General features: G+C 37.5%; 1 protein-coding gene across 1 annotated transcript in view; it reads left to right on the top strand.

Annotated features, from left to right (window-relative positions):
• Positions 1-8,471, top strand: part of CDC16 (cell division cycle 16) — a 25,522-nt gene extending 17,051 nt beyond the window's left edge. Inside the window, exons 13-18 of the mRNA XM_027905996.1 lie at positions 419-571; positions 1,132-1,195; positions 2,809-2,870; positions 4,917-5,052; positions 5,645-5,735; positions 6,843-8,471. Of these exons, the coding sequence (XP_027761797.1) occupies positions 419-571; positions 1,132-1,195; positions 2,809-2,870; positions 4,917-5,052; positions 5,645-5,735; positions 6,843-7,108 (772 nt within the window). The 3' untranslated portion in view covers positions 7,109-8,471. The remainder of the gene's footprint in view (positions 1-418; positions 572-1,131; positions 1,196-2,808; positions 2,871-4,916; positions 5,053-5,644; positions 5,736-6,842) is intronic.
• The last annotated feature ends 2,222 nt before the right edge of the window (positions 8,472-10,693 follow it).

Raw genomic sequence — 10,693 nt, 5'->3', positions numbered from 1 at the left:
GGAGAAGGTTGCAAAATGAGTCGAGGTCTAATGTAATATTGCATATAAAATTGTTGTATTTGATTGTGGTTATTGGTAAATATAATCTCTTTAATTATTGCTTCTTCCATATTCTATTTGTAAATTAAACATATGAAGGAAACTAGGGAAAAAAACTCTCAGAACTAACATACGCATTCAGAAAATACATGTTCCAGAGCAGGTTACAGTTATGTATTGGAGTTCAAATTCTTGTCAATAACTAACAGGCATGTAAAATTTTTTAACCTTCCCTTTAGGTTAATAGTCCATTTAAATCAGCTTTTACTTGGTTGTACATAAACATTTGCAAACACAATTAGCATTTCTTTGTAGTTTGTGGCTACATTCCTGGTAACCACACAGAAACAAACACGCAGTTTATTTTATGTTTTTTTAGGTGTCATTTGCCGATGCTCTACATTGGACTGGAATACGGTTTGACCAACAACTCCAAGTTAGCTGAACGGTTTTTCAGCCAAGCTTTAAGCATTGCACCCGAAGATCCTTTTGTTATGCATGAAGTTGGAGTGGTAGCATTTCAAAACGGAGAGTAAGCTTGCAAAATACGATTAAATGCAAATTATTCTGAAGTGTAATGTGCCAGTATATCTACTTAAGTACTTACTTTGAGTTATAATGTCTTTTGGGTTTAGTCTAGGTCAAAACCCTTGCTTTTGATTGAACAAAGACAGAATTTAATCTTGAGGAGCATGCAGAGATGAATATTACCTTCCATGTGCCTGTCATTGTGTAGTTGTATGCCTGAAAATCAGGCATCTGTCTGCACACATGCTATAAAATTTTGTACAACAAAACATTTTGTCAGCTCAGGAGGTTCTAAATATATTCTGGAAAAAACTCTTAACAGTTCTATGAAGTGTTTAGTCAATATTCTTGGTTTGATTCTGATTTTTTTTAACTCTGTCTTGTTACCTCTTAGGAAGACAATGCAAAATATACCCAAGTGTAAATTACTCTGTTTTACGTCTAATTCTGTACATACAATGACATAATGTCAAAAACTCTTCTTTGCAATATAGTTTTCTCATACTGCTAATGAAAACTCTTCACTAATTTACTTTTCTTTCTCCCCACCCCCTCAATTCTTAGCTGGAAAACTGCAGAAAAGTGGTTCCTTGATGCACTGGAAAAAATCAAAGCTATTGGAAATGAGGTATTTATCTTAACAACGTACAGAATTATAAATCTGTAAAACTCTAGCAAATTCTATATTGTCTTGTGACAATTTACGTTGTTCTTCTTTTAAGATAAAAGCAATACAATATAAATTTGATTTTAAAACTTAACCATCTACTTGTAATTGGGTGCATTGGGTTATTAGATGAGAATTGTCATATATCATCTTCAGTGCTACAGGAAAAGACAAAAAGTATTTTTCTGTATGAAATTAAAAGAAAAATAAGCATTGACTGGGAGTGAAACCCAGGTCTTATTCTCAGGCTTGGGTCTTAGAAGAATAATGGCTCTTGACTGAGGGTGGAACTGAGGATAGCGACACTGAGTAGGAATGCGCTCTGACAGGGTTGCTTAACTAACTTTGCTGAAATTAACCAAAATAATCACTAGCAAGAAGTGTTGGGAAATGTAGTTCAAGTGCTTTTGTGAATCAGAAGTTGACCGTTACAACCCTGATTCCTCACACTGGAATGCAAATAAATGTGTACCTATTGGCAGTAATGGTTATTTGTGTGATATCATCTTGTCTAAAGAAACATATTGTACTAGAGAAACTTGAGATGCCTTAATGAAAGCAGTATCACCTTGTGACAGGCTTTTTGTGAATTTCAAGATAGGTTTTCTCAATTTTAGCTTAGATTTAGTTTATGAGGGCATCACCTCATGCTACCATGTTAACAAAGCATCTCCTATCAAGGAAATTGCTTCTAGAGCACAGTAAACTATAAAGTGGAAAGTGCTGAAGAACTGAAAATCTTCATATGGACAAGGCACATATTTACTAAAACAAACTGCACAGCTACTAATTTATATGCTCACCAATATATAAATGGGCTTGTTCTGTTTTAGTTAAAGCTGTAATATTGTTCATGGAAATGGCTTAAGCTTTGTGGATCACACTAAATTTATGTGTATGCATAAATTTCTTTTCTAGGTGGCATTTTTCATGTTTATTGAGAAGTACTAAATACCAGCAATCTGTAAACACACGAGGGAATATTTAGAATTAGTGTGGGAAACACCTAAAATAACTCGAGATTCAGAAGATAGTCTTATATTATTATAAATCACAAATTCCTAATGCAAAAGTCCAACTTATTTTTAATTTCGGTAAAAAGCATTTTAAGGATTTTGTTGGCTCAGATCACCTTCTGTGTTCCTCATAAATGAGCTAATTTATGTAGAGCAGATGAAGTGAGACCATGGAGAAGACAGCAAAAAGACCTTCAGTATTCATGATTGTTTTACAAATACCTAATTTGAGGCAATCTTCAGTGCTCCTAGCTGAGACTCTTTTTAGTTAAGTAGAAAACAAGTTCTGTTTGGTTTGCATCCAAGTTTTAGTATCACTGACCCTTTAAAGAAATTTAAGTGGCTTTGGGGAATGGATAAAATAGAAAAATAAGTTATTGAATAAAGGTTTGGGGCTTAAATGTGTGTTTTGTAAAGAATTTTAAAAGTTCCTGATATTTTTCTTGGTCATAAATAAAATGCCTTATTCATTTGTATCTTTGGGGTTTTTTTAAAGTAGACAAATTTAGTCATAGTCTGAGAAGCTGCAGTTATTTGAATTGCTGCATTATTTTGCAGGTGACAGTTGATAAGTGGGAGCCTTTATTGAACAACTTAGGACATGTCTGCAGAAAACTCAAGTAAGCAGAGACTGCTGGAGCTACATTTTTTTGTAATGCTGCACAAATGTGCTTTCTCTGTCATTCATATCAAGATTATCTACCACATGAGAACAGTGTAGAAGTACCCTATAGGAATATGATTCTCTAAATCAGCCTGTAAATGTAATACATTATTCGCCCCTTATATCCTGTTTACCACACACAAGTTGAAGTCCTTAATATAAAAGCCTTTCCTTAATTATTGATTCTTATTAGATAGAGAATTGGTCATAGGCTTTTAGGTCTTTGTATGGGTGTGATTTTTAACTGTCTACTATCTCAGTCCTCGCATACTGAAATATGTCCAGTGATTTAATTAACGTAAAGGTGGTTTTGTGCCAGTTGATTGCTTGGTTTAGTACTTATTTTTCTTTATTGAAATGAAATATTTAGTCACATTTACACAGCAAGGAGATATTTCTGGTTTTCCAGAACAATACTATTTCATATTTTCATTCCATGAACACCGAAAGTGCAAGGTACCTATGCAAGTTTTAACAGTTTTAACACAGAGACATGTTTTCTCATTAATTACCTTAATCTGACTTTAACCAGTGTTTTCTTTTATTCAATCAATGCCGTATTTTTTGTTGTGCTTTTAGTGTCACGGTTTTAATTGCCCAATTGGTGCATACTTTAATTTTTTTTCAAAGCTGCTAATGAGAATGTGATTATGGTAGATGAAAGTTGTACTTCTGCTTTGGCTTTGGTAGTAATTGCTTTGTGCTCGAATTGCCAATTAGTCTTCATTTTCATTATAAATAAGAACGTATAATAGTTACTCCTTGTGCCAAGATCAAACAAAAGGCACTGCTTCTGGAATCTGTTTATGAGTATAATTGCAGGGTTTCTTCAAATACTTGTTTTGTTTATAATTACTTTTGTCTTTTTTTTTTTTTTTTTAATTTCTCCAGTAAGTTAGTAACTGCTTACATCACGCTTTGTACATCTTGCATTGTAGTATTTGTTCAGGTTCAGAAATCACACCCAATATATTTTTGCATCTTTGTAAACCATCTTTCAAGGAAAGCAAGTTGAGAATTTAGGCAGCTGTACATATGCTTTGAAAACTCACAAAATTCAGTAATAACTAATTTAGTAGTGTTTGTAATACATGATATGGCTATTATGAAAAAACTTACTGGATATATGTCTACTCACTAGTATTAAGGGGTTGTAGTTTGAAAGCAGCATATTAAAATCCAGTGGTAGTCAACTGGACATGTAAATACTATGAGTGAAAATAAAATTGCAATTGTGAAAGGGCTGTGCAGCAAGCAAACAGTTGCATAATTTTTCTGCCTCAATTGTTACTTGATGCCCTCTAACAGCTTCATGTGTTGCTGTTTACATAATTTCATTATCACTGTAGTCATTAAAATTTGTTGTGAGTAGGAAATTATCTTTCTTTTTAACAATGTGGAATTAGGATGTCAAATGTGACAATGTCTCAGAATAATGTCATAGTGTACATTTAATCCTTGTTTTATAAAATAACAAATGTAATAATCAGTCTAATTAATAGATAATTTTCAAAGAAAGGGTGACTGGTATTTGAAAGAAATTATGCATATGTGTAAACCTCCTTTTTTGATAGAGGGTATAGCAAAATAGAATTGACAAAAGTACCAGTGTATACAGCACAGGCTTCTGAAATTTCTGGCCAGAGAGCTTTTCTCAGTTTGAATGATGCATGATTTAGTCTCGTATTGCTCCATCCCTCCCCCAGGGAGGCAAATGAAAGCTACAGAAAGCAAGCCAATGTTACAATGAGCAGTATTAAGCATGTAAAGCAATTTACCACATCAAATGGCTAAGATCATCTCCAAATGGGGCCTCCTGTAGGCAGCTGTTTTCCTACATAAGGAGAACAATGATTTCTCAATTACATTGAGGAAGAAAATTGTCAATATCCATGAGTCTTTTGTACGTTCTGTTATGTTCAGAGTATAAAGCAATAATTTTTGAGTTCTGGCACAATTGTGTTCCACTTACTAATCGATCTTCTGTATTTAACCCTAACAGGAAGTATGAAGAAGCACTGGAATACCATCGCCAGGCTCTGGTATTAATTCCTCAGAATGCCTCTACTTACTCTGCCATTGGCTACATACACAGCTTAATGGGCAACTTTGAGAGCGCAATCGACTATTTTCATACGGTATGTAACTGCCTTCAATTAAAGTGCTGGCCACAGATTCTGTGATTTACCTCTTTCATTCTGGTTTAGGTTTGGAACAGAGAACTAGCATTTTTTCCAGCCTCCAAATTACTGTTTTATTTTATAATCCTGATTTTTTAAAAAAAAACATTTTCTAAAGTTTTCTATTGATTAGGTTAAAAAATGCCCTCTTTGGCAAACTTCGACTGTCATTATTGCAATTTACATTTCATGTACATAAGCTTGTCATGCAGCTGAAGTAATTTCAAATACTTCCAACAAATGCCTTAAAGGAGAAATTTTACAGTAAGTAAACAGCAACATATGTTATATCTCATGATTTTTGAATGCTTCTCTGTCTGTATTTAAATCCTTTTCTGTTTTTGCTTGAGTGCTTTGTTTGCTTGCTACTTCAGACGGTTCACGTGATGGTGTTATTTGAGTTGTGCAATGTTTTGTTTTTAGAGTGAAGACTATGCTCAGATAGCACTGTGGAACATCAAAATAACAAACCGAACCACTGCAGACTTAAGATGTAAATTTGCTACTGTTTTATTTGCTACTAAATACTTTTTACTGTTTTTTTTAACAGGCCCTTGGTCTCAGGAGGGATGACACATTTTCAGTCACAATGCTTGGACACTGCATAGAAATGTACATTGGTGATTCTGAAGCCTACATTGGTAAGTCTTTAACCAATGTGACTCTTAATCATTGAGTCCTTTGAGAGGAGTGTTATTCTTATGTCAAGAAAGACTGTCTACCACTACCTCATTAACTTACAAAGTAGAGTATACCTTTGTTTGTTTTTTGGTTTTTTTTAATGGCTAAATGATTCAGAATTTAACAGCAATTGCAGATGACCACTGGTTTTTTTTTGAGCATCATGACAGTAAATTCTTACCAGCATAAAGAAAGGAAACGCTTTGCCATTTAAGGTTCTGATGGTTTCTTTTGTAGAAAATGTTGATTTGTGGCAGCTTAGACATCAAAGGGAATAAAGAAAAAATAAAATAGAGATATGAGTTGGGAAATCAGAGCACTAGTGCTAATGCTGCTGTAGAGCAACGCATTTTCACCATGTTAAAACTTGGATCTGTGGAGACAGGATAAATTCTTCTGACTCCAAAAATACAGCTTTACATATAGTAACAAAAAAAAAGGGCTTCATAACAGTAATACATTATAGTGCCATAGTTTTCAATTTTCTGTGAAAGTTTTCTGCCCCCCCCAACAACTTTATAGTGACAGATTTCTGCTTCATTGAGCTTAGTGTTTTATCTGTAGTGAACACAGCTGATGTTCTGTCAAGCATGTTACGAAGGCTGAAGCCTTAAGAGTAAAAGCCATCTGTGTGCTCTAGTGCTTTTCCAGCAGATTTTTCGCACAATTGAAGCAGATGTTTCTTCTCAATATTGTCTTTCTCCATATGCAGTCATTTAACACATCTGGAAGAACCATGCAGCCATGTGATATGCATTAATGCAAACCAAGCTGTGTGTAACTTAAACAAGAAAAAAAGCCCCTTGGAGAATTGGGAAGGGAATTGGCAATTACGTCTCATAACAGACTTTTGAATCTGAGTTGTGCTGCTTTTATTTTGCTTTTCTCAGAAAGGAGGCTGCTGGATTTTTTCAGAACAACTCTATTCATCTTCAGTCATTAGCAGCAACAGTTCCCTGATGATCTGAAAGCACAGGATTATAGTAGTTTCTGGATAACAGTTTCTTTGAGAGATGTTTTTGGGAGTGTTCGTTTGGAATAAACTAATCGTTTGTCTGTTTTCCTAGGAACGGAGATCAAAGACAAATTAAGATGTTATGACTTTGATGTACACACAGTGAAGACATTAAAGAACATAATTTCACCTCCCTGGGATTTTAGAGAATTCGACATAGAAAGACAAACTCTGGATGAAAGTGGCATAGTAACATTAGAGACATCAAATCAAAGGAAAAGTACAGATACCAGCCGTCCATTGGAAGAAACATTTGAGATTGAAATGAATGAAAGTGATATGATGTTAGAAACGTCAATGTCAGACCATAGTACGTGACCATAAATACTGGTAGAGAGTTCATTTTGTCTAAGTGTAGTATGTTTGTTTTAGCATTTTTGTTTTGGTGTTAAATTTTCAAGAATTTGCTATTTTTTATATGAATTCAAACGACTATGTACCTAACACTGGGAGTTTTATAGTTTCTACTTTATAAATATTCCTTTCCTGATAGCACTCTCATAAATCCCCATCTGGATCAAGAAGACTTCATTGCATCCATGCAGGCCATATACACAGTACTGTAGTATACAGGGTATTGGCTATTTTGCATGTCTGTGCATTACTGAACATGAGTTCAGGTTTTAGACACAACTGCACTTTAAAATTCAAGGGTATTGAGTGCAGGAAAGCTCGGGGAGGAGCCTCTGTTTTAACCGCAATTGCACACGCTCTCATTGTTGAAATCTGGTTGGGTCTAGGCAATCCCATTGCTTTCCTCTGAGCACCAACAAGGGATTGTAAAGTCTAGTTCTTTCCCAGTGACAATGGAAATTGTGCTATGGCTTCACAGAGGGAACTGGAGGTGCCCAAGTTTCCCTTCCATATGTTAAAACATGTGGAATGGGGTCTGCGTTGAGTGTAGAATTCTATACCAATCCTCTATATTCATAGACATTAGGAAGTAAGGTAAACAAAAATGTTTTACTTCCTAGGTCTAAAGTTGAACCTGCAGTTACATATTCTCCTGAAAAACATGGGATGAGCCATGAGTCTTAAGTGGAAAAGTATCCAAGCAGAGTGTTGGGAAAATTAATCATTCGGGAAGCATATGCATCTCCTGGCCACTATCAGTTCTCTCTCCTTCACTGTGGTTGGCAAAAAAGTGTATACAGAAGAGTTTCTTTTCTTTTGGAGCCTGGTAGTTTGTGTGTGGTTCAGGTGACTTCTTTGAGGTAAACTGGGGATTTTTTCTAATACTCTTGAAGCCCTTATAATGAGTGTGTCTCAACAGCTACTCTATTAGGCAGGTCTCATCCTTTAAAGGATCTTTTGATGGTTATTTTTACATCTGTGCTTATGTAACCTGAATGATTGTAACCAGGACCATCTCATGCATAAGGTGACACCAAAGCCTTGTTGCTGCACACAGAGCAGGCAGAATGATATTGCCATGAGATTCTCAGAGAGCCAAACTCCTTTATCTCTACAACATCATTATTTTTAATCCAGCATATGTGAATCTAGTTTTCTAGTAAGACATTGTGGCAATTTCTACATGGAAGTTGGCAAAACAGTCTTCTAGCAAATCAGGCCTTTTATCTACTGTCAGACATGGATATAAATCTTGCATTGTTTCCTTTTTTCTATGTTACTACTATTTTCGTTGGCATATAGTTTTAAAGATTGATAAATGTTCATATTTCTTCCTGCACTGTCCAGTTATGATCTGGTGGTATGTTGGCTGTGATGGCAGTACTGGTTTGTAGTGTTTCCTCCTTGCCTGTAGGCATCTACTTATGCCTTTGCTGCTTCCTCGGCAGAAGGAATGTTTGGTTCTGTTGTGAATGAAACTGGGGAACGAACCAGCATTTTAAAGCATTTTCTAGATTTGATCAATTCTCATGATCAAAGAGAGCACTTGCCATCAGTGGGGCAGAATGGTAGGAATGGGAAGAAACAGATGGAATAGCAAGAATGGGCGTTGCTGTAAAGGCAGCATTATCATGTGCCTTGACATGTATCTGCTAGAGGTTTTCAGCAGGCTTTTGCTAGCCTTCATTCGTTTGTATTAAAAGTTCCCTAGATAAAAATGTATGCAAAATGCCCTACATTGTGAGTGACATTTTTGGATGTCAGAGGCATTCTTGATATGGCTTGGCTTGGCTCCCAGTCCTTCAGGCAGCTACAGTTAGGTTAGAGCTTGTGGTTCCTGATGTGTGTCTCAGACAGGACTTCAGGGAAACTTTTACTCTCTCCTCATTTCTCTTCTGTTCAATGTTTTGATCTGCTCTTGTTCTGTCCAAATCCCTGCTTATGTACTCGCAGCTCCTGCTTGCTCTAGTCTTCTGCACTTCCCAGCACCTGTCCTGCTCCAGTCCTGCTCTCCCCTGGACTCTGCTTCCTAGATAGTGCTTGGTGCCTTTCTGGTTATTATGACATTCACCCAGGCTCTAGATAAATTGAGTATTGTCCTTGTCCTCATGAGGCCTTTGGTTATTAATTTTGGCCTGACTTGACCTCAGATTCTTGATTCTTGCTTCAAGTGCCTCACTTGGCTGTGGCTGCTGGGTACAAGGATCTAGGACTGTCAGGTTGGGTGACTTATCAGTATGCCCCCAAAAGAGACACCCTTACTCTATCCCATAACTTCATCTCTCTCTTGAAAGGATCAGTCTTGGTCTGGAGTGGGGAGACCTGGCTGTTGCCTTAAAGGTTTTTAGAATAGATATGAAAACGCACAAGATATTTCTGCTGCAAATGCAAATGCTGCAGTTCCATCATAGGTACTGCTGCCTAAAAGATTTGAGGAAGAATAACACATAAGCTCAGTTGGTCAGAGTATAGTGCTAATAACACCAAGGTTGTGAGTTTAGTCCCCATATGGGCCATTCACTTAAAGAGTTGGACTTGGTGATCCTTGTGGGTTACTTCCAACTCAGAACATTCTGTGATACCAGTTTCCTCAGCCAGTGCCACCTGCTTGTATCATTCCCCATCAGATCATGTATTTCCTTTGTGCTGTGGACAGCCATTTGAGGACCAACAATGCAGCAAGATCTGAAGATTTGCAATGACCCTGTGTATTCTGATTAAATTGCAGGCATTTTGCTGTTTTTGTCTAGTTTCCATAGCAATAGATGAATCTGTGTGTTGGTAAATGCATGGTACATCCACACTTTGGAGCTTGCTGTGTACTTCTGCCACCAAGCCTAGGAGATGTAGACCAAGATATTGTAACTCACACAGGCCTTGTAGGAAACTGGATTTAGACATTGCAATCAACAACCTTTGCAATCTAGGATTGAGTAAGCCGTGGTTTGATTGATGGGTCAGTACTTAGAATAATCATAGAATCATGGGACTGGGCTGGAAGGGACCTTAAAGATCACCTAGTCCTAACTCCCCGGCCATGGGCAGGGGCATCTTCACCTAGACTGTGTTCCTCAGCCTCATCCATCCTGGCCCTGAACACTCCAGGGATGGGGCATCCACAACTTCTCCGGGCAAACTGTTCCAGTGCCTCACTACTCTCCCAGTAAAGCATTTCTTCCCATTAGCTATGCTAAATTTCCCCCCTTTCCGTTTGTACCCCACCGTTCCTGGTGAAGCCAGTCAGAAAGGCAAGGAGGCATCGTCCAGAACAGCTCCCGTACCTGCTGCACGGCCACGGAGGCTGGAGCTGGCGGCGCATCCCTGCGTGCGGGCGCTGCTGCTTCGTTCTGACGGAGCCACCAGAGTCTTGGACTGATGGAAGTAACGACTAATAGACTCTTTTCCCTTTCCCACTCTTTTGTCCCCAGCACCTGGCTGCCTCTCTTCCGTGCATCCTAAGGCTGTGGGTAACACACCCCGGGGTGTCCGTGCCCGTCCCGCCGTACGAGCCGCTCTGCGGCCGCTGTCGCAAGGCACCCGCGAGCTTAG

This window comes from Empidonax traillii, unplaced genomic scaffold (genome assembly GCF_003031625.1).
Source record: "Empidonax traillii isolate 1590-97213 ecotype Southwest subspecies unplaced genomic scaffold, ASM303162v1 scaffold1232:size202910, whole genome shotgun sequence".
Taxonomy (NCBI): domain Eukaryota; kingdom Metazoa; phylum Chordata; class Aves; order Passeriformes; family Tyrannidae; genus Empidonax; species Empidonax traillii.
The sequence above is the reverse complement of the archived record's forward strand: the minus strand, read 5'-3'. Positions and strand labels throughout refer to the sequence as shown.